The sequence below is a fragment of the Cyprinodon tularosa genome, unplaced genomic scaffold (genome assembly GCF_016077235.1).
Source record: "Cyprinodon tularosa strain WSP-4 unplaced genomic scaffold, ASM1607723v1 ctg951, whole genome shotgun sequence".
Lineage (NCBI taxonomy): Eukaryota > Metazoa > Chordata > Actinopteri > Cyprinodontiformes > Cyprinodontidae > Cyprinodon > Cyprinodon tularosa.
In genome coordinates this window covers 290,514-313,644 of record NW_024039731.1, presented here as the reverse complement: position 1 = coordinate 313,644, position 23,131 = coordinate 290,514, and the positions used below count along the sequence as shown (strand labels likewise).

General features: G+C 47.0%; 1 protein-coding gene across 3 annotated transcripts; it reads left to right on the top strand.

Moving 5' to 3' along the window:
• Positions 1-1,227: 1,227 nt before the first annotated feature.
• tsc1a (TSC complex subunit 1a) lies at positions 1,228-22,825 on the top strand. Of its 3 annotated transcripts, none has more exons than XM_038275297.1 (21): positions 1,228-1,369; positions 2,715-2,831; positions 2,903-3,006; positions 3,663-3,815; positions 5,601-5,745; positions 5,835-5,989; positions 6,102-6,175; positions 6,411-6,583; positions 6,656-6,705; positions 7,041-7,137; positions 8,018-8,071; positions 8,650-8,852; positions 8,921-9,042; positions 9,109-9,152; positions 13,828-13,994; positions 14,094-14,276; positions 17,358-17,468; positions 17,618-17,740; positions 17,809-17,996; positions 18,061-18,201; positions 22,145-22,825. In XM_038275297.1, the coding sequence occupies exons 2-21, from the start codon at positions 2,723-2,725 to the stop codon at positions 22,614-22,616; spliced, it is 2,868 nt and encodes a 955-aa protein (XP_038131225.1). In that variant the 5' UTR covers positions 1,228-1,369; positions 2,715-2,722; the 3' UTR covers positions 22,617-22,825. The 3 variants fall into 3 exon arrangements, with proteins under 3 accessions (XP_038131225.1, XP_038131224.1, XP_038131226.1); XM_038275296.1 differs by having other exon boundaries at positions 9,109-9,179; XM_038275298.1 differs by lacking the exon at positions 8,018-8,071 and having other exon boundaries at positions 9,109-9,179.
• Positions 22,826-23,131: the final 306 nt, after the last annotated feature.

Genomic DNA, 23,131 nt, shown 5'->3' with positions numbered 1-23,131 from the left:
AGCGCTCAAACGAAGCAGGTAGAAGTTCAAGAACCTAACAGCAATAACAGTATTCATTACACGTAACGTACAGTAAAAGGTATTTTGCTAAAAGGAGGAATTACAAATCAAAACAGTTAAATGAATACAGTGTCTTATTTTGAAAGCAGTTGTACAGAAAGAAAAACAGAGAGTCTCTGTTTATATCTAGTAATAGATATAAACAGATAGATTTGGGATTTTCATGATGTGAGATTTTAAGAAAAATGCATTAGTGTGATCTCTGAATCAACATGATGAACGATTCGTAAATCTTCTTTTTTTGAAGTTTGATAGGTGAATCTATATTATTTTTATACCTATTGCCCCTAACTTCTATGCAATAAATATAAGTAAGTTCCCTGCTGATGGAAACACAGCTGCTGCTTTCATTAAAAGCTTTTATTTCTGCCTGATTTTCAAAATATTCAGTTTCTTCAAGTTAAAAAATAAAAAATACTTAAGATTTGTCGACCCCTAGGGGGCCACAGAGGTACTACATGGGGGTCGTGAAAGTTTTGGTTGATTAGACTTTTTTTATATTCCCTCCTGCAATTTTTTCCACCAACTGAAATGTCTTTAAATCCACATGAACAAGAATTCAACAGACTGCAGTAAACGGATAAATGGAGGCAGAAGATGTCTTTCATCATCAATGCTCACATTCAGAGACACACAGGAGCTCTTTCAATCTGGGCACCGTTTCATTCACAACACCTGTCCCATCAACCAGGAATCAGAAATACTTTAATAATCCCAGAGAGGGATTACTTTAGTTACATTACTGCATCTGTAATAGAGTGACTATAGGACCAGTTTGATAGAACACTATTTCAATGATATATATATATAATTAGGGGGTCCCCGCTCCATCTCGCCATCAGTTTGGGGCCCTTAGCCTGGAAGACGTTGCAGACCCCTGATTTAGGCAGTATTGCTATGCTTCTTGCCACCTTTGATTCAACATTTTCTATCTGGGGTTTCCAGCTTACATCATTACTTAAAATCACGCCCAGAAATACATGTTGATTAACTCTTTCTATAGTAATATTGTTTATTCTCTTCTTCAATTAAAAGAAATGCTGAGTTTGTTGGTTCTGATCATCAGCAGCGCAGTTTGACTAAAAGAAACTCCTTTTCCCCACCGCTCCTGCTGTTCCTGAACGTTTCACAGTGTAAAGCAGTTTTTTCCTTCCGGTGTCAGGGTCAGTGAACGGCCCTCGGCTGTGATTGGCAGCTGCAGGTGTCAGGCTGCTGCTGTGGGCGGGGCTTGCTGTCACTGGACATGTCCGCTCTCTGCTGGAATCAACAGGTCTGAAGGTACCGAAGCTGCTGAACTGGACCTCTGGAGGTTCGTTCCGTCCGAAACCAGAACCGGTTCTGGTCTCTGCTCAGCGGGGGTCTGGTGTCAGCTGCTGGGGGGGTGTAGCTCCGCTAACCTCGGTGTTAGTCTGCTCTTAGCCTGTTAGCTTAGCTGGTAGCTTTAGGTGTTTTTAAACTCCTTGAGTGACGTCACCCGGAGTTTAAAGATCGACGGTGACGTCAGTGGACAGTCAGCAACACGGTTCCTTGAGTTTAACCGATAACGAGCAAAATGGGCTGAAAGCAAAAAAGATTAAAACAAAAAATAAATTTGGTTCAAATAAACAGAATCTGAAACCTGAGAGATAAAGATTGGCCCCTCTGATTGGCCCCTCTGTGTTCAGGGAATCAATGGATCAGTGATTCAGTAAATCAGTGGATCAGTGAATCAATGGATTAGTGAATAATTGGATCAGTGAATCTATGGATCAGTTAAACAATGGATCAGTGAATCAGTATATCAGTAAATCAGTATATCGGTGAATCAGTGGATCAGTGAATCAGTATATCAGTGAATCAGTATATCGGTGAATCAGTATATCGGTGAATCAGTGGATCAGTGAACCAGTAGATCGGTGAATTAATTTATCAGTGAATCAGTAGGTCAGTGAATCAAATGGTAAATGGCCTGTACTTATATAGTGCCTTTTTTCAAGTCAGCAGACTTGACCAAAGAGCTTTACACCACATTCAGTCATTCACCCATTCACTCACACACTGATGGTGGCAAGCTACATTGTAGCCACAGCTGCCCTGGGGCTCACTGACAGAAGCGGGGCTGCCGTACACTGCCGCCACCCTCTGACCACCATCAGTAGACAATGCAGGTGAAGTGTCTTGCCCAAGGACACAACGACACTGAAGGTTGGAGCCGGGGCTTGAACCGTCAATCCTTCAATTTCAGGGCAAACTCCAACATCCAACGCCACCGTGGCCCTAATCAATTTTCCAGAGAATCAGTAGGTCAGTTAATCAATAGATAGATTGACCAGTGAATCATTTATCATTGAATCAGTAGATCTGTGATTTAATTTATCCGTGGATCAGTGAATCATTCGATCAGCAGATAAATAAATTGATGCATCAGTGAATCAATGGATCAGCTAATCAGTAGATAAATGAATCAGTAGATCGGTGAATTGATTTATCAGTGAATCAATGGATCAGGGAATCATTCGATCAGCAGATAAGTAAATTGATGCATCAGCTAATCAGTAGATCAGTGAATCAGTGAAAAAATGGATCAGTGAATCAGTAGATCAGTGAATCAGTGGATCAATGTATCAGTGAATGAACAGCTATGAACAGTAGAAAATGTTCTGTGCCTGTTTCAGGGAGCAGGATGTCCAAAGACCAGCTCAGCTTCCCGGACCTGCTGCTGTCACTGGACGGCTCAGAGCTGCAGGAGGTGGAGCGGGTCAGAGCCGCCATCAACCAGCAGCTGAGTACGGGTGGGTCCATCTGTCTGTCTGATGTCTCTCTGTCCCTCTGTCCTCGGTCTGACCTGCAGTTCTGCCCTCAGACAGAGGAGGCTCTATGTTGTCCTCTCTGGTGGAGCATTACTTGGACTCCTCCTCCTCCCAGGCGGCGCTGCTGCTCTCCTCCATCAGAGAGCCTCATCACAAGGTGAGCGCCACCGCCTGGCACTTCCCAATCTGTCCATCAGCTCATCATCAACCAGATATACATCCACCGCGCCCTCCATTTTATTTTGTAAAAAAGACCTAAGTTATGTTTTCCCCCCCTTAATGATTAAGTGTTCTAAACTATAATATGTTTTAAAGGTTAATAATGTATTCTTAGAAAATAAAAGCATTTAAATCCTTTCAGTTTTAGTCCTCTGAAATGGGATGCTACGCTACTTCCAGGAGCTAACTTTATCAGCTTTGGATTTAAACATAAATCTAGTCTTTTTGAGTTTAATGTTTTCCTTTCATGTTAACATTATGCTATATCGTGCATAATCTAAGGTAAGAAACAACTAAAATGCAGATAAACTTAATTTAGTTCGATTTACTGCTCTGAGCATGACCCATGATGACATCAGAGAAGCTGTTTGCATCAAGTTGTATCAGAAAAGTCATAAAAAATGTTTTAGAGATGTGTATTAGCGGTCTTTAGTGATTTAAGGGTAGAAATAAGTACTTTTAGAACTATCATGACCTTATTAATGGGACCTGGATGATTATCTGGTTGCACATGAGCTGATGGTATGGATCAGGTAGCGACTCCGCCTCTTCATGCTGCTGTGACCTTATAAGGAAGTTGGTTCCGCCCACCAGGTTCTCCTGGAGAAGCTGAATGAGGCTCTAAACCGACCTGGGAACAGAGTGGCAGCCATCACCCTGCTGGGTCACCTGATCAGGAAGCAGCCTCCTTGGGTTCATCACGTCAGCCAATCGCCCGTTCTGCCATCGCTGCTGCGCTGCCTGAAGGTACTGACCCAAAAGATCTAACGGTTCTGTGCTGAGCACGGCCTGAAGCCTGCAGATACCGTCAGGTTCTTCTCTGAGAATCCCAGACAGGAAACATCAAGTACAGACTGATATAACCTAAAAAACATGACTTCAACATGTTGACCCAGAACCAGAAACTTAGAACTAATCTACTTAGAAACCAACAGGTTCTACTTAGAACCCAGCAGGTTTTACTTAGAAACCAGAAGGTTCTATTTACAAACTAGCAGGTTCTACTTAGAAACCAGAAGGTTCCACTTAGAAACCAGCAGGTTCTATTTACAAACTAGCAGGTTCTACTTAGAAACCAGAAGGTTCCACTTAGAAACCAGCAGGTTCTACTTAGAAACCAGCAGGTTCTACTTAGAAACCAGAAGGTTCCACTTAGAACCCAGCAGGTTTTACTTAGAAACCAGAAGGTTCCACTTAGAAACTAGCAGGTTCTACTTAGAAACCAGAAGGTTCCACTTAGAAACCAGCAGGTTCTACTTAGAACCCAGCAGGTTTTACTTAGAAACCAGAAGGTTCCACTTAGAAACCAGCAGGTTCTATTTAGAAACCAGAAGGTTCCACTTAGAAACCAGCAGGTTCTACTTAGAACCCAGCAGGTTTTACTTAGAAACCAGAAGGTTCCACTTAGAAACCAGCAGGTTCTATTTAGAAACTAGCAGGTTCTACTTAGAAACTAGCAGGTTTTACTTAGAAACCAGCAGGTTCTACTTAGAAACCAGAAGGTTCTACTTAGAAACCAGCAGGTTCTACTTAGAAACCAGAAGGTTCTACTTAGAAACCAGAAGGTTCTACTTAGAAACCAGCAGGTTCTACTTAGAAACCAGCAGGTTCTACTTAGAAACCAGCAGGTTCTACTTAAAAACCAGAAGGTTCTACTTAGAAACCAGAAGGTTCTACTTAGAAACCAGAAGGTTCTACTTAGAAACCAGCAGGTTCTACTTAGAAACCAGCAGGTTCTACTTAGAAACCAGCAGGTTCTACTTAGAAACCAGAAGGTTCTACTTAGAAACCAGAAGGTTCTACTTAGAAACCAGCAGGTTCTACTTAGAAACCAGCAGGTTCTACTTAGAAACCAGCAGGTTCTACTTAGAAACCAGCAGGTTCTACTTAGAAACCAGAAGGTTCCACTTAGAAACCAGCAGGTTCTACTTAGAAACCAGAAGGTTCCACTTAGAAACCAGCAGGTTCTACTTAGAAACCAGCAGGTTCTACTTAGAAACCAGCAGGTTCTACTTAGAAACCAGAAGGTTCCACTTAGAAACCAGAAGGTTCTACTTAGAAACCAGCAGGTTCCACTTAGAACCCAGCAGGTTCTACTTAGAAACCAGAAGGTTCTACTTAGAAACCAGCAGGTTCTACTTAGAAACCAGAAGGTTCTACTTAGAAACCAGCAGGTTCTACTTAGAAACCAGCAGGTTCTACTTAGAAACCAGCAGGTTCTACTTAGAAACCAGCAGGTTCTACTTAGAAACCAGCAGGTTCCACTTAGAAACCAGAAGGTTCTACTTAGAAACCAGCAGGTTCCACTTAGAAACCAGCAGGTTCTACTTAGAAACCAGCAGGTTCCACTTAGAAACCAGAAGGTTCTACTTAGAAACCAGCAGGCTTTAGTCATATCCCATCAGGTTCTTCCAAACCCATCAGAACCAGCTGCTAGATCCGGTTCTGTCCCCATGGTTCCAGCAGCGTCAGGTATTTTTCAGGTGGCTGTGAATCATGTTCTGGTTCTAAAAAGAACGTTTTGGGTTGTAGACCGACGGAGAAGTGGTGGTTCTGGTCACCGGGGTTCTGGTCCTTATCACCCTCCTACCCATGATCCCTCAGGCTGGGAAGCAGCACATCTACGACTTCTTCGACGTCTTTGGACGCCTAGTTTCCTGGAGCTACAGGAACCCTGGTGAGTGCGGCCAGTAGGCGGCGCTGCTGCTGCAATAGATGCTCCAGGTGGGGTACTGTGCTCTGACTGGCTGTGGTGTCCTCCTGCAGGCCAGGTGTCTGCGGCGTACCTGGTCCACCTCCATGCAGGCGTCTACTCCCTGTTCCACCGTCTCTATGGGATGTTCCCCTGTAACTTTGTCTCCTACCTCCGGCTGCACTACAGCATGAAGGAGAACATGGACACCTTCCAGGAGCTGGTCAAGGTCAGAACCAGCTGACTGGTCCCAGAACTGGAAGTCTGCTCTGCTGGGCTGGTTCTGACCCAGAGTCCAGACAGAGTTGTTCTGGTTCTGATTGGACTGGCTTGTCTTTCAGCCGATGTTGGAGCATGTCCGGATTCACCCGGAGCTGGTGACAGGGACCCAGGACCAGGAACTGGACCCATCCAGGTGGGTCCCAGTAGAACTCCTACTATCATAATTATTCAGAACCAGACCGGTTCAACATGTTCTGGAGGCATTCTACTGTCCAGACCTGGTTCTGATCACAGTCTGTGGGAGGAGCCATAAGGTTCTGCTTGGAGGTTTCCATGTCTGAAGCGTTGGAACCAGTACGGACCTTTACTGGTATGGATTGGGTTCTGGTTCGGTGCTCAGAATGACCTCTGACCTCCGTCCCTGTCAGGTGGAGGCGTTATGAGGTGCATGACATCATCATTGAGTGCTCCAGACTGTCTCTGGACCCGCTGGAGTCGTCCTGTGAAGAGGACGTCCCCAACCCCACCCCTCTGTCCTCCCCTGCTTCTCACCTGGATCCAAGCCACGCCCACCATGAGGTGGAGCCAATCAGCAGCTCAGGTGAGGAGCAGCATCACGGTGTAGAAGGTGTGAAGCTGGGATTTAATCATGAAGGTGTTTGTCTCTGGACAGGAAACTCCATCAGTCATCCTCAGCTGGAGCTGAACTCCTCCTTCCTGCAGGTACCACCTCCCTCACTGGTCCAGAACCCAGAGGTTCTGAAGGTTCTGGTTTTATTCTGATTTTTAATCTAAAGTTTTTTTAATAGTAAAATGTTAATCTGAAGTTTTTAATCCAGGGTTTAAAATTTCTGGGATTTCAATCCAGTGTTTTTAATCCGACCCGCCCCCGGACCAGGTCCAGATACCTAAAAGCAGAAGGTCCGGGTAGTTGAGATGATCCGGTTAGAACCCCTCTGGGATCCTGATGTTCCAGGTTCTGGAACTCCAGCAGAGAGACCTGGTTCTATTTTACAACCAGGTAGCAGGTGACTCCACAGGTGTCTGTCTGTGTTCAGGCTGATGAGCTCATCTGGAGCCCCTCCTGCGTCTGTGGTTTGGCCACGCCTCCTCCAGAGCCCGCAGCTACAGGCCCCACCCTCTGCTCCATCTCAGGTAAACTCCTCCTCCTGTGTGTCAGAGGTCTGCACTCTCTCCGCTAGATGTTTTCAGGTGTGAAATATCCCTCACCAGCTTCTGTAGCTGTAGCCACGCCCCCTGACAGCCAGCAGCCTGTCAGCGCGCTGCAGGTGAAGGTGAAGCCAACCGGAGCCAGGGAGGAGATAGAGCTGAGTGACGCTATCAAGGATAACCTGGATGTTGCAGGTGAGTGGCTGGAAGGGAAGACGCCATGTTGGCTTCACCCCTGCGTCAGAGCGGCCATATTGGGAGTGGCAAGCCAGCTGGGCCTTTAACCATGAGATAGATAGATATTCTATAGATGATAGATATTTATAGAATTGCTACCTCTCTTATGGTGGCACGACATCACTGGCGGCCATCTTTCATTCATTTAAGCTAATTTTCATTCTGGCTTGTTGGTATTTAAAAAAAAAAAAAAATTTAAATAATTAGTTTCTTCCAGACAATTAATTTCTTTTGGAAGCGTCTGTTCCAACTGTTTCATTTCCGAACTCTCTCCAGTGGTGCACGACTTTACACGAGTGAATAAAGTGAATGTGGTTGGTCGTTTATCAAGGGGGCGGGATTGTTGTGGCGGAAGGTTCGCAAGTCCCTCCATCACTATAGAGCGGGGACTATATAGTGAACTTTATAGTGAACTCAGCTCACTGACCGTTCAGACAGATGATCACTACTTTTTGCTCCGTTGGTCACGTAACTCCTCCTCCACCGCGCGGAGCCTGCGCCATCTTTGTTATTAGTCGCTGTGACAGCAAATCCCATAATGCTTTGCGAGGAGAGCTCTCCACGCAAAGCATTCTGGGATTTATCTGCCTCTTCTGAGGTCTTTCTTTTCTTCTCATCCACTTCATAGACCCTTTTTTCTCTTCCGACCCTCAGCCATTTTCAAAGAACGGCGGTGAGAAAGGTGAGCTTCAATGACTGACATAAACCGTAGCTCACCACAGATCTACGCCTGAAAGAAAAAGATAGCTAACAGGACGAGCGCGTAGGACGGCCTTACGTTAACACATCACCAGAATGATTGACAGTTAAGAGGACCACTGATTGAGATGATCCACTCCTCTATACCTTTAATGCTTTGACTCCTTTGGATTATATATGGACACACATATATAACCATTAGGCCTAGATACTGATTCTATATAAATGCCATGCATGTATGTTGATTGTGGCTAGCCTGTTTATTACTTTATGAAAGTCCTTGAAAACTCGCTGCACTCTAGCATCGTTAGTTAGAATCATTAGTAAGTTCTCATAACTATATTGTTAACGTTTATAACAGATCAGATCTTTGAAAACTGAGAAAGTTGTGATTATTTATGGGCGAGCTGACTCAGGTAAGATGGCTACAGTGTGCAGATGTTCCGCTCCCCTGGCCAGTTTTATAAGTAAACCTCTAACCTGGGCGCTCCATGCAGCGCCTCCCAGAGGTGCTCACGCTCAGTGACATCATCAAAGCTGGACGCCTTTGTCTGTCTGCAGATGTCCCACCACCAGCCGCCCCCTTGAAGCTCCTCACTCTCACCCCCAGCTGTGATTCTGGCCTCCCCTCCCCCCTCTGCCTCACCCCTCCTCAGCCCCCTGCCCATGTATGTGAGGCCCCAGGCCCCGCCCCTCCCTATGAGTCGCTGTTTGATCTCGCCCTGCCTCGAGCGGCTAAACTCTTCATTGTCAGGAAGACGCAGGTAAGGAGACGTGGTCTGAGTGAGGCTCGGTTTTCCGCTCAGAGGGCTGAGTGTCGTCTGTCCTCTAGGAGGCGCTGGAGAGATCTGGAGGGGAGCAGAAGAAGGAGGAGCAGAGCTCCATCTCTCCCCTGAAGGTTCTGGACCAGATGATTGAAAACGGAAACGACGCTCACCAGCGTCTGAGCAGGAGGTGAGAACCAAGAAAGGTCTTAAAGCCTCCAGAACCTCCTCTGATGACACTGTGTTTCCTCTGCAGGTTCTCAGCCGGAACCAGGTCCATGGAGCGCAGTCAGATGGGAGGTAAACAACAGAGCATGAGAAGCAAAGGTACCTGAAACTAACATCCTGTCAACTCACCTGCGCCCCTGTCTGCTAGAAACACACCCAGAAACATCTGGCTGGGACCAGAACCTGCTGCTGCACATGATTAGAACCATCTTTCAAACTGGACCCAGTTTCCAATCTGATCCAGAACCACGTCCCAGAGAGCCCCATCCACCTTAAGCCCCTGTCACACCTTGTTGATTTAGACCAGCGTATGGCTGAGGTACATAAAATCTGACAGAAACACTGGCAGATATTGGATAAGTCATGAGCTCGCAGAAACATGCTGAAACAAGCTGAGACTCACTGAAACACACTGAGACTCACTGAAACACGCTGAGACTCACTGAAACATGCTGAGACTCACTGAAACACGCTGAGACTCACTGAAACACGCTGAGACTCACTGAAACACGCTGAGACTCACTGAAACACGCTGAGACTCACTGAAACACGCTGAGACTCACTGAAACACGCTGAGACTCACTGAAACATGCTGAGACTCACTGAAACACGCTGAGACTCACTGAAACATGCTGAGACTCACTGAAACATGCTGAGACTCACTGAAACACGCTGAGACTCACTGAAACACGCTGAGACTCACTGAAACACGCTGAGACTCACTGAAACACGCTGAGACACGCTGAGACTCACTGAAACATGCTGAGACTCACTGAAACATGCTGAGACTCAATGAAACACACTGAGACTCACTGAAACACGCTGAGACTCACTGAAACACGCTGAGACTCACTGAAACACGCTGAAACACGCTGAGACTCACTGAAACATGCTGAGACTCACTGAAACACGCTGAGACTCACTGAAACACACTGAGACTCACTGAAACACGCTGAGACTCACTGAAACACGCTGAGACACGCTGAGACTCACTGAAACATGCTGAGACTCACTGAAACAAGCTGAGACTCACTGAAACACACTGAGACTCACTGAAACACGCTGAGACTCACTGAAACACGCTGAGACTCACTGAAACACGCTGAGACTCACTGAAACATGCTGAGACTCACTGAAACACGCTGAGACTCACTGAAACACGCTGAGACACGCTGAGACTCACTGAAACATGCTGAGACTCACTGAAACATGCTGAGACTCACTGAAACACACTGAGACTCACTGAAACACGCTGAGACTCACTGAAACACGCTGAGACTCACTGAAACACGCTGAAACACGCTGAGACTCACTGAAACAAGCTGAGACACGCTGAGACTCACTGAAACACGCTGAGACTCACTGAAACACACTGAGACTCACTGAAACACGCTGAGACTCACTGAAACACGCTGAGACTCACTGAAATACACTGAGACTCACTGAAACACGCTGAGACTCACTGAAACACGCTGAGACTCACTGAAACACACTGAGACTCACTGAAACACGCTGAGACTCACTGAAACACGCTGAGACTCACTGAAACACGCTGAGACACGCTGAGACTCACTGAAACATGCTGAGACTCACTGAAACATGCTGAGACTCACTGAAACACGCTGAGACTCACTGAAACACGCTGAGACACGCTGAGACTCACTGAAACACGCTGAGACTCACTGAAACACGCTGAGACTCACTGAAACACGCTGAGACTCACTGAAACATGCTGAGACTCACTGAAACACACTGAGACTCACTGAAACACGCTGAGACTCACTGAAACACGCTGAGACTCACTGAAACACGCTGACACACGCTGAAACACGCTGAGACACGCTGAGACTCACTGAAACTCGCTGAGACTAACTGAAACACGCTGAGACTCACTGAAACATGCTGAGACTCACTGAAACACGCTGAGACTCACTGAAACACGCTGAGACTCACTGAAACACGCTGAGACTCACTGAAACACGCTGAGACTCACTGAAACACGCTGACACACGCTGAAACACACTGAGACACGCTGAGACTCACTGAAACTCGCTGAGACTAACTGAAACACGCTGAGACTCACTGAAACATGCTGAGACTCACTGAAACACGCTGAAACACGCTGAGACCCACTGAAACACGCTAAGACTCACTGAAACACGCTGACACACACTGAGACACGCTGAAACACACTGAGACACGCTGAGACTCACTGAAACTCGCTGAGACTAACTGAAACACGCTGAGACTCACTGAAATACACTAAAGAAGGCTGAGATTAGTTAGGCTGTCGTTGATTAGTTCTGGACTCCAAAAGGAAAAGATCCACAGAAATTTCAGTGTATTCCAACATTTGAAGAGATTCTGGGACGTCACCAAGGTGTACAGGGGCTTTACACCAGTTTTCCCAGGCAGGGCAGCAGGTGGCGCTGCTGAGCTTTGAAGTTCCACTAACGACCACTAGATGGTGCTGAGGACTAAAGGTGTGTTCACACCAAATGCATTCTGGGTGACAGAGCGTCCGGTTTTCATGTAAAGTCTATGATGGACGGCAGGGAGAGGTCCGCGGATCGTCAACCAATCAGAACAGCTGATCCAGGAGTTTTTTGGGGGGAGACAGACTCTACCTGCAAGCTGTCATCACTTCTGCAGACATTATGCCTATAAAAAATAAATAAATATTAAGGAGTTAAACTCCCAGGGTTAAAATAAAGCAGGAAGAATGGATTGTTATGTAGAAGGAACAGAGAGCAGCTTTGATCATTATTGCTGCACTAAAAAATTTTTATGAACTACGAAAAAACAGTTTATAAAAACCCAAATCAACTAGAAATGTTAAAACCTGCTGATGAAAAATATTGGATTGTTATTCTGGTTTTTGCAGTTTTTACCACAAACCTTAAAAACTTTCTATTCACTTCCTGGCGGTTTGTTGGAGGTCTGGAGCTGCAGATTATAGTGGGATTATAATCCTGATGAACAGAGGATGTCTGGAGGTGGAATTTCTAATTTAAAACTGTTAAAACTATTTTCCAACTTATAAAGAAAATAAAGCCTCTAGCTTTAAGTGACGGAACAGAGCAGATAAACCACCAGAGTGATAAAGCTTTGGGAACAGTGTCTAAATTTGGGCATTTTTGCCGCCCAGATTGCGTTTGCTGTGAACACAGCATGAAGCCTCCATCGTTGCTACCGGATCCGTCCCTCTGTTCTGGCAGATCAGCAAACCTTTAGTCAGTATGCATGCAGACCCTTTAGTTTGGTACGAAAAACAGACTTTTAACTACCTCACCTGGCGTCTATCCCTTTAGTCATGTACAAAAAAAAAACGATTTAAGGTCAGATCTCCATACGCTTCAAAAAACACCAAAAGCTAATTATTAAATTTTGTTTTTGTACATGACTAAAGGCGGTCAGATAGAGCAGGATGAGATGCTTTAAGCGCCTTAAACTAAATAAAATAATGATTCCCTTTTCATTGTTATTATTATAACTTTATTTAATATGGCATGGCACAAACTGTGTGTCCAGAAAACGTGATGGTCTAAATGATTTACAGTTTATGTTGGATTTTAATTCATGCACGGAAAACGTGCAAATTGGAGCTCAGACTGTTTGTTGGAGCTATTTATTCTTTATTTCTTTATCCGTTTGAACTGTGTTAATTTATTACTATATTTTAAAAGTTTTGTATTATTTACAGAGTTAATTTGCAGGTTAATAATTGTTGATTCTATTCATCTTTTGTTTTATTATTTATCTAATAAATGTTTTGTTCTGAGGTAAGACAGGAAGTAATGTGGGCCTGGGAAGGAACCAGCAGGCATTTGGGTTTGGGGCCTATAGCTTTAACTAGTGCGCCGATGCCATGTTTTGGCCCCGATACCTGGCTGTGCAGTATCAGCTCATACTGTTTGACATTGATGTGTGTTTATATGAAGAACTGTAGACTACATGGATGTAGAATAATTGCCATCATGGCTTCATGTCCAGCTGCTGCCTTCCTTAGTGAAGCAGGAAAAAGACTAAAACAAAGTGAATCCAGTAGAACTTTTTATTGCCTACCTGGAATGGGTGACAATAGTTGAAGAAACTTTTAGCTCTCAAAATGGTATCAGTGCCCTATTGGTTGGTACTCGCCGATACCGATACCACCATTTTAGTACCAGTAGATACATGGTAGGGGCTTAATCGAACTTTATTTGGATGTTTGGCGTTGCAAAAACTCGTCTCTACACCGTTTGTCATTAGATGCAGTTTATAACCAGATGGGCCCCTGTCTGGGAGCCCCCAGGCAGCTCGGGTCCCTAAGGCCATTGTTTTGCTTGCCTTGTTGCATTCGGCCTGCTGAGGACTGAGGCCTCCTGGAAATCAGCAGAAACACGAACAGCTGTGGATGGAGGTGTGAACGTGAGGCCTCCAGAAGCTCGGTTTGATTATTCAGAGGGACCCGGCCGTTTGAAGGTGTCCCCTAATACCAGAAGCTTTCCCCTGGTTCAGGTCTGCTGGTTGGAGATGACCGGAACCGATGGGATGGGCTGGATCTCCAGAGCGTTGGACCTCAGCGCCATGCAGGGATCAGCTTCCTGTCGTCTATAGAAGGATGAACGCTGTTAGCTTAGATGGAGCTACAGCCCTGATCTCTTCCTGCGGCGCTCAGCTCACCGTGGCGCCGCAGTTCAGCTCCTCTTCCTGTATTTAAACCGTTTGAAGTCAGATGATGCTTTCCTCTTCTCTGTGCTGTTAGGCTCCACCCAGGGGGAGGAGCTACAGGCCCTAAGGAGTCAGCTGCTGCTGGTTCACAGCCAGCTTCTCTACGAACGCTTCAAACGGCAGCAGCACGCCGTCAGGAACCGACGTCTGCTGCGCCGCGTCATCAATGCCACAGCGCTGGAGGAGCAGACGGTTGCTACGGTAACAGCCCTGCTTCTAAACAATCACCCCGGCCTTTCCCTCCATTGTGGCCCGTCTTCCCTTTCCTCCGCTGACGCTTCCTTGGTTGTTTGGTGGCAGAAGGCGCAGCTCAGCGTGCAGAACCAGGAGATCCAGGCTCTGAGGGCCAGTCTGGAGGAAGAACAAAGACGGTTCACCGAGCTGAAGCACGACACAAAGACGCAGACCGAGCTTCTCCACGCTCAGCTCCAACAGCTGCTGCTGCAACAGCAGGAGCAGCTGCAGGAGAACCTGCAGCTGCAGGTAAAATCTGACACCGCTGCGCAAAGCCTGCGCTGTGATTGGCCGTTAGAAACAGTTCTACTCTGCGATTGGCCGTTAGAAACAGTTCTGTGGTGTGATTGGCCGTTAGAAACAGTTCTACGCTGTGATTGGCCGTTAAAAACAGTTCTGCACTGCGATTGGCCGTTAGAAACAGTTCTGTGGTGTGATTGGCCGTTAGAAACAGTTCTACGCTGCGATTGGCCGTTAGAAACAGTTCTACGCTGTGATTGGCCGTTAGAAACAGTTCTACGCTGCGATTGGCCGTTAGGAACAGTTCTGTAGTGTGATTGGCCGTTAGAAACAGTTCTACGCTGTGATTGGCCGTTAAAAACAGTTCTGCACTGCGATTGGCCGTTAGAAACAGTTCTACTCTGCGATTGGCCGTTAGAAACAGTTCTACGCTGTGATTGGCCGTTAGAAACAGTTCTGTGGTGTGATTGGCCGTTAGAAACAGTTCTACTCTGTGATTGGCCGTTAAAAACAGTTCTGTGGTGTGATTGGCCGTTAGAAACAGTTCTACTCTGTGATTGGCCGTTAGGAACAGTTCTACTCTGTGATTGGCCGTTAGAAACAGTTCTGTGGTGTGATTGGCCGTTAGAAACAGTTCTACGCTGCGATTGGCCGTTAGAAACAGTTCTACGCTGCGATTGGCCGTTAGGAACAGTTCTGTAGTGTGATTGGCCGTTAGAAACAGTTCTACGCTGTGATTGGCCGTTAGAAACAGTTCTACGCTGTGATTGGCCGTTAAAAACAGTTCTGCACTGCGATTGGCCGTTAGAAACAGTTCTACTCTGCGATTGGCCGTTAGAAACAGTTCTACGCTGTGATTGGCCGTTAGAAACAGTTCTGTGGTGTGATTGGCCGTTAGAAACAGTTCTACTCTGTGATTGGCCGTTAGGAACAGTTCTACGCTGTGATTGGCCGTTAGAAACAGTTCTGTGGTGTGATTGGCCGTTAGAAACAGTTCTACGCTGTGATTGGCCGTTAAAAACAGTTCTACTCTGTGATTGGCCGTTAGAAACAGTTCTGCACTGCGATTGGCCGTTAGAAACAGTTCTACTCTGCGATTGGCCGTTAGAAACAGTTCTATGCTGTGATTGGCCGTTAGAAACAGTTCTGTGGTGTGATTGGCCCTTAGAAACAGTTCTACTCTGTGATTGGCCGTTAGGAACAGTTCTACGCTGTGATTGGCCGTTAGAAACAGTTCTACTCTGCGATTGGCCGTTAGAAACAGTTCTACGCTGTGATTGGCCGTTAGAAACAGTTCTACTCTGCGATTGGCCGTTAGAAACAGTTCTACGCTGTGATTGGCCGTTAGAAACAGTTCTACGCTGTGATTGGCCGTTAGAAACAGTTCTACGCTGTGATTGGCCGTTAGAAACAGTTCTACTCTGCGATTGGCCGTTAGAAACAGTTCTGTGGTGTGATTGGCCGTTAGAAACAGTTCTGTGGTGTGATTGGCCGTTAGAAACAGTTCTACTCTGCGATTGGCCGTTAGAAACAGTTCTACGCTGTGATTGGCCGTTAGAAACAGTTCTACTCTGCGATTGGCCGTTAGAAACAGTTCTGTGGTGTGATTGACCGTTAGAAACAGTTCTACGCTGTGATTGGCCGTTAGAAACAGTTCTACGCTGTGATTGGCCGTTAGAAACAGTTCTGTGGTGTGATTGGCCGTTAGAAACAGTTCTACGCTGTGATTGGCCGTTAGAAACAGTTCTGTGGTGTGATTGGCCGTTAGAAACAGTTCTGTGGTGTGATTGGCCGTTAGAAACAGTTCTACTCGGTGATTGGCCGTTAGAAACAGTTCTGTAGTGTGATTGGCCGTTAGAAACAGTTCTGCCCTGTGATTGGCCGTTAGAAACAGTTCTACGCTGCGATTGGCCGTTAGAAACAGTTCAGCCCTGTGATTGGCCGTTAGAAACAGTTCTGTGGTGTGATTGGCCGTTAGAAACAGTTCTACTCGGTGATTGGCCGTTAGAAACAGTTCTGTAGTGTGATTGGCCGTTAGAAACAGTTCTGCCCTGTGATTGGCCGTTAGAAACAGTTCTACTCTGCGATTGGCCGTTAGAAACAGTTCTACGCTGTGATTGGCCGTTAGAAACAGTTCTACTCTGCGATTGGCCGTTAGAAACAGTTCTGTGGTGTGATTGACCGTTAGAAACAGTTCTACGCTGTGATTGGCCGTTAGAAACAGTTCTACGCTGTGATTGGCCGTTAGAAACAGTTCTGTGGTGTGATTGGCCGTTAGAAACAGTTCTACGCTGTGATTGGCCGTTAGAAACAGTTCTGTGGTGTGATTGGCCGTTAGAAACAGTTCTGTGGTGTGATTGGCCGTTAGAAACAGTTCTACTCGGTGATTGGCCGTTAGAAACAGTTCTGTAGTGTGATTGGCCGTTAGAAACAGTTCTGCCCTGTGATTGGCCGTTAGAAACAGTTCTACGCTGCGATTGGCCGTTAGAAACAGTTCAGCCCTGTGATTGGCCGTTAGAAACAGTTCTACGCTGCGATTGGCCGTTAGAAACAGTTCTGTAGTGTGATTGGCCGTTAGAAACAGTTCTGTAGTGTGATTGGCCTTTAGAAACAGTTCTGTAGTGCGATTGGCCGTTAGAAACAGTTCTACGCTGTGATTGGCCGTTAGAAACAGTTCTACGCTGCGATTGGCCGTTAGAAACAGTTCTGTAGTGTGATTGGCCGTTAGAAACAGTTCTCTAGTGTGATTGGCCGTTAGAAACAGTTCTGACCTGTGATTGGCCGTTAGAAACAGTTCTACGCTGTGATTGGCCGTTAGAAACAGTTCTACGCTGCGATTGGCCGTTAGAAACAGTTCTGTAGTGTGATTGGCCGTTAGAAACAGTTCTCTAGTGTGATTGGCCGTTAGAAACAGTTCTGACCTGTGATTGGCCGTTAGAAACAGTTCTACGCTGTGATTGGCCGTTAGAAACAGTTCTACGCTGCGATTGGCCGTTAGAAACAGTTCTGTAGTGTGATTGGCCGTTAGAAACAGTTCTGCCCTGTGATTGGCAGTTAGTACCAGTTGTGGTCTGTGATTGGCTGTTTCAGAGTGAACTTGCAGAATCCCAGCGCAGGCTGCAGGACCTGGAGGCGGAGCTTCAGAGAGCCCATAACAAGGCCAACCACGCCGAACGCCAGCTGAGCCAGCTGAGCCCTAAGGTGAGGACTGTTCTGATTGGCTGGGTCCTGTTGACCCAAACAGGAAGTGAAGCTGTCCGAGGTGCTATAGATCCTGCAGCAGAGCAGGATGAACTTGATGACCCACCATGAAGCAGCTGATTGGTGTCTGTCTGGTTGGGTTTGTGCAGCTGTGCAGCAGTGAGCAGCAGCAGCAGCAGATCTTCCTGCTCAACCAGCAGCTCCTCCTGCTCAGAGAAACCAACCGAGCCCTGAGGAACCAGCTGGAGGGAGGAGGACCTCGCAGCTGGACGGTAAGATCAGAGATGTCCAGAACCAGGCTGCAACTCTGATGGGTGAACGGCTGCCGTGTTCTGCTCAGGAGGAGGCCATGCTGCAGCACTGCGTGGGGAAGGACTTCCAGAGGCTGAAGGACTCAGACGTCCTGCAGAAACAGAAGCTGGAAGCGGCCAATCACAGGATAGCAGAGCTGGAGAACCAGCTGGCTAAGAAGGACAAGCTGATCCTGGATCAGAAGAAGCTCCTGGAGGACACCAAGAACCGGAGCAGGTCAGGGACCAGGACAGAACCGGAGCCCTGCTCCCATCGGAGGTCTGACTCTGCTGTGTTTCAGGGCGGAGCTGTCGGCCTCAGAGAGTCGCTGCGTGGCCCTGAGAAGAAGCGCCCAGAACCTGCAGACCGAGATGCTGCTGCTCTACAGCCAGGTCCACCTGGACCCGAGTCCACACAGCCGGGCTCTGGACGTCAGCAGCAGGTAAGACGCCGGTCCGAACATCTGTAAACCCCTCAGAACCAAAACCAACAGTCGGGATCAGAGGCAGGAAGATTGCAAATATTTCTGGACCAGAAATGTTTCTAACGACCAATCACAGCGCAGGCTGTGCGCAGCGGTTTCAGATTTTACCTGCAGCTGCAGGTTCTCATGCTGTTGCAGGCCGTTAGAAACATTCCTGCGCTGTGATTGGCCGTTAGAAACATTCCTGCGCTGTGATTGGCCGTTAGAAACATTCCTGCGCTGTGATTGGCCGTTAGAAACATTCCTGCGCTGTGATTGGCCGTTAGAAACATTCCTGCGCTGTGATTGGCCGTTAGAAACATTCCTGCGCTGTGATTGGCCGTTAGAAACATTCCTGCGCTGTGATTGGCCGTTAGAAACATTCCTGCGCTGTGATTGGCCGTTAGAAACATTCCTGCGCTGTGATTGGCCGTTAGAAACATTCCTGCGCTGTGATTGGCCGTTAGAAACATTTCTGCGCTGTGATTGGCCGTTAGAAACATTCCTGCGCTGTGATTGGCCGTTAGAAACATTCCTGCGCTGTGATTGGCCGTTAGAAACATTTCTGCGCTGTGATTGGCCGCTAGAAACATTCCTGCGCTGTGATTGGCCGTTAGAAACATTTCTGCGCTGTGATTGGCCGTTAGAAACATTTCTGCGCTGTGATTGGCCGCTAGAAACATTCCTGCGCTGTGATTGGCCGTTAGAAACATTTCTGCCCTGTGATTGGCCGTTAGAAACATTCCTGCGCTGTGATTGGCCGTTAGAAACATTCCTGCGCTGTGATTGGCCGTTAGAAACATTCCTGCGCTGTGATTGGCCGTTAGAAACATTCCTGCGCTGTCATTGGCCGTTAGAAACAGTTCTGCGCTGTGATTGGCCGTTAGAAACATTCCTGCGCTGTGATTGGCCGTTAGAAACATTCCTGCGCTGTGATTGGCCGTTAGAAACATTCCTGCGCTGTGATTGGCCGTTAGAAACATTTCTGCGCTGTGATTGGCCGCTAGAAACATTCCTGCACTGTGATTGGCCGCTAGAAACATTCCTGCCCTGTGATTGGCCGTTAGAAACATTTCTGCCCTGTGATTGGCCGTTAGAAACAGTGATTGGCCGTTAGAAACATTTCTGCCCTGTGATTGGCCGTTAGAAACATTTCTGCCCTGTGATTGGCCGTTAGAAACATTTCTGCGCTGCGATTGGCGTTAGAAACATTTCTGCGCTGTGATTGGCCGTTAGAAACATTCCTGCGCTGCGATTGGCCGTTAGAAAAATTTCTGCGCTGTGATTGGCCGTTAGAAACATTCCTGCGCTGTGATTGGCCGTTAGAAACATTTCTGCCCTGTGATTGGCCGTTAGAAACATTCCTGCGCTGTGATTGGCCGTTAGAAACAGTTCTGCGCTGTGATTGGCCGCTAGAAACATTCCTGCGCTGTGATTGGCCGCTAGAAACATTCCTGCGCTGTGATTGGCCGCTAGAAACATTTCTGCGCTGTGATTGGCCGTTAGAAACATTCCTGCCCTGTGATTGGCCGTTAGAAACATTTCTGCGCTGTGATTGGCCGTTAGAAACATTTCTGCGCTGTGATTGGCCGTTAGAAACATTTCTGCGCTGTGATTGGCCGTTAGAAACATTCCTGCGCTGTGATTTGCCGCTAGAAACATTCCTGCCCTGTGATTGGCCGCTAGAAACATTCCTGCGCTGTGATTGGCCGCTAGAAACATTCCTGCCCTGTGATTGGCCGTTAGAAACAGTTCTGCGCTGTGATTGGCCGTTAGAAACATTTCTGCCCTGTGATTGGCCGTTAGAAACATTTCTGCGCTGTGATTGGCCGTTAGAAACATTCCTGCCCTGTGATTGGCCGTTAGAAACATTTCTGCGCTGTGATTGGCCGTTAGAAACATTTCTGCGCTGTGATTGGCCGTTAGAAACATTTCTGCGCTGTGATTGGCCGTTAGAAACATTCCTGCGCTGTGATTTGCCGCTAGAAACATTCCTGCCCTGTGATTGGCCGTTAGAAACATTTCTGCCCTGTGATTGGCCGTTAGAAACAGTTCTGCGCTGCGATTGGCTGTTAGAAACATTTCTGCGCTGTGATTGGCCGTTAGAAACATTCCTGCGCTGTGATTGGCCGTTAGAAACATTCCTGCGCTGTGATTGGCCGTTAGAAACATTCCTGCGCTGTGATTGGCCGCTAGAAACAGTTCTGCGCTGTGATTGGCCGTTAGAAACATTTCTGCCCTGTGATTGGCCGTTAGAAACAGTTCTGCGCTGTGATTGGCCGTTAGAAACATTTCTGCCCTGTGATTGGCCGCTAGAAACATTTCTGCCCTGTGATTGGCCGTTAGAAACATTTCTGCCCTGTGATTGGCCGTTAGAAACATTTCTGCGCTGTGATTGGCCGTTAGAAACATTTCTGCGCTGCGATTGGCCGTTAGAAACATTTCTGCGCTGTGATTGGCCGTTAGAAACATTTCTGCGCTGCGATTGGCTGTTAGAAACATTTCTGCGCTGTGATTGGCCGTTAGAAACATTCCTGCGCTGTGATTGGCCGTTAGAAACATTCCTGCGCTGTGATTGGCCGCTAGAAACAGTTCTGCGCTGTGATTGGCCGTTAGAAACATTTCTGCCCTGTGATTGGCCGTTAGAAACATTTCTGCGCTGCGATTGGCTGTTAGAAACATTTCTGCGCTGTGATTGGCCGTTAGAAACATTCCTGCGCTGTGATTGGCCGTTAGAAACATTCCTGCGCTGTGATTGGCCGCTAGAAACAGTTCTGCACTGTAAGCAGAACCAGAACCATCATGGTTCTCCTCCCACAGCAGAACCCTGTGTAGCATATCTGTAAAAAACAGTATACTATATTTTAAATTAATGCAAATGGATCATAACACATAAGTTCAATAGGCGAGTTCTCAGAATATAGGTACGACTCATGAAACAGCAGACAGAGACTAGAAGTTTGCAGTTGCGAGTGCTTTGTATTTATAGTGAGGAAAATTTTATACATATTTACAACATCATTGAATCATCCGAATGGCCATATAAAATGCGCAGAAAAAAGAAAGAAAACAAAACAATAAAGAGGAAAAAGAAGAACAAAATTAATCAATTCCACAATTAATGAAACCACATCCCTTCAGTCCATTCACCCCAAGCTGGGGTTGATTAAAGGTCCCAAGCAAATTCCTTTTAAAGTGCTTGGTACAGTGCAGGTCATAGACTGACAAAAGTCAGAGCAGACTGGAAACAAAATTGTTCGTTGGCTGCAAGGAGCCTCCTACCAGCCTGGCAGGAGATCCAAAGTCTTTGTTAAATAAATATAAAGTTCCATATAAATTACATTCATGAAAAATCCAATAAATATGCACTATATAAATTAGTCAACATGAAATGTAAAAACAACTAATACAAACAAGTGCTCAATAAATATTTAAGGCACCTCATTGTCCACATAGGGTTCTTCAAAGCTAGTCTGGGCATCTGTTTGTATAATCAGCAAATTAGCAGCTAGACAACAAACAAAGACATAATGAGCTAAAATTAATCCACACAGGAGAAACACTCACCAATTCCATAGTTTGTATGTAACACAAACAGGGGTTTTTCATTTAATCTCGGTTAAGTAGTTAGCTCCTGCAGCTCTGCTTCTCCCAACATGCCATAGTCTTTCATACTTCCCCACTCCAACTAATATACCTAACTGATAGGCTGTTGCACATGTGACCCTGATACTTAACAGCAATTGGCTGTGTAGCAATGAGGGGATGGAAGTGAAAAAAAAACACACAGAATGATCACTGGAATCTTTCTCCATTATCCAAACATGTAAATGGAAAATCACTGGGATTTACACCCGGGTTACACCTGCATGAAGCCCGGTTCCTCCGGTTAACAGATCCGTTTCCGCTCCATCTCTCTTAGGCCAGTCAGAGATGCCGCTTCCTCACCCATCGCTCTGGACGCCAACAAGTCCCGCCCCCCCTCTTCTTCTGCTGTGGGAATTATCAACGGTGCCATGGAGGCCCTCCCTTCCTCCTCCCCCCTCTCCATCTCCCCCTTTGACTCCCCGCTGGCCGTCGGATCCTTCCTGGAGCAGCAGGCCCGCCGGCTGTTCGGGCCGAACAACCAGAACCCAGAGGAGGAGGAGGAGGAGGCCCAACCAGAAAGTCCTCCACTGGGTCAGGAGGTGGAGGAGGCCACCCTGCTCACTGGGAGTCCTCAGGTGGAGTCCCCCCTTCCTGCTGTGGTCCCCGCAGACTTGGCCCCCGCCGTCCGCCAGCGCAGAGACGAGCTCAGCATCATGGACTACGACAGGTCGCTGCCCGAGTTCTTAGAAAGAGCAGAGGGGGGGCCAGAGGTCAGAGGTGAACGGAAGCAACACTTAAAGCAGTAACAGACTGGATGGTAGCCCCGCCCACAGGAAGGCCTGTAGCTCCGCCCACGGCAGAGCCTGATGGATCTACTGCTTCAGGAAGCTGAATGTGGATCATCTGGTCGGCCAGACCGCTCTGACTATTTACCGCCTGTTTCCAGCTCAGATCATCCATGCAGTCGTTCATTTGCAGCCTGAGAACTCCAACAATAAAGACTGAGTGAAACCTCTGTGTCTGCAGCTTCTGTCTAGATTAGGCCTGTCCTGAGTCGCTCTTCCATCCAGGGAGGGATTTACCATCAGGCAATACTAGGCAGGTGCCTAGGGCCCCAATTAATTATGTTTTTGATCAAAATCCTTTTGCTAAAATGCCATCAGAACGCTGATAATATTAAGTGTGTCTCAGCCCCCCCCCTTCAGTGTCCACCATATTGGATCAGTCCATTTGCTGCACATAAAGGTCCAAACAGACAGCAGCAAACCATTTGAAAACAAACCATGCAAAGAGCAGTGTTGCCAACTTAGCGCTTTAGTCG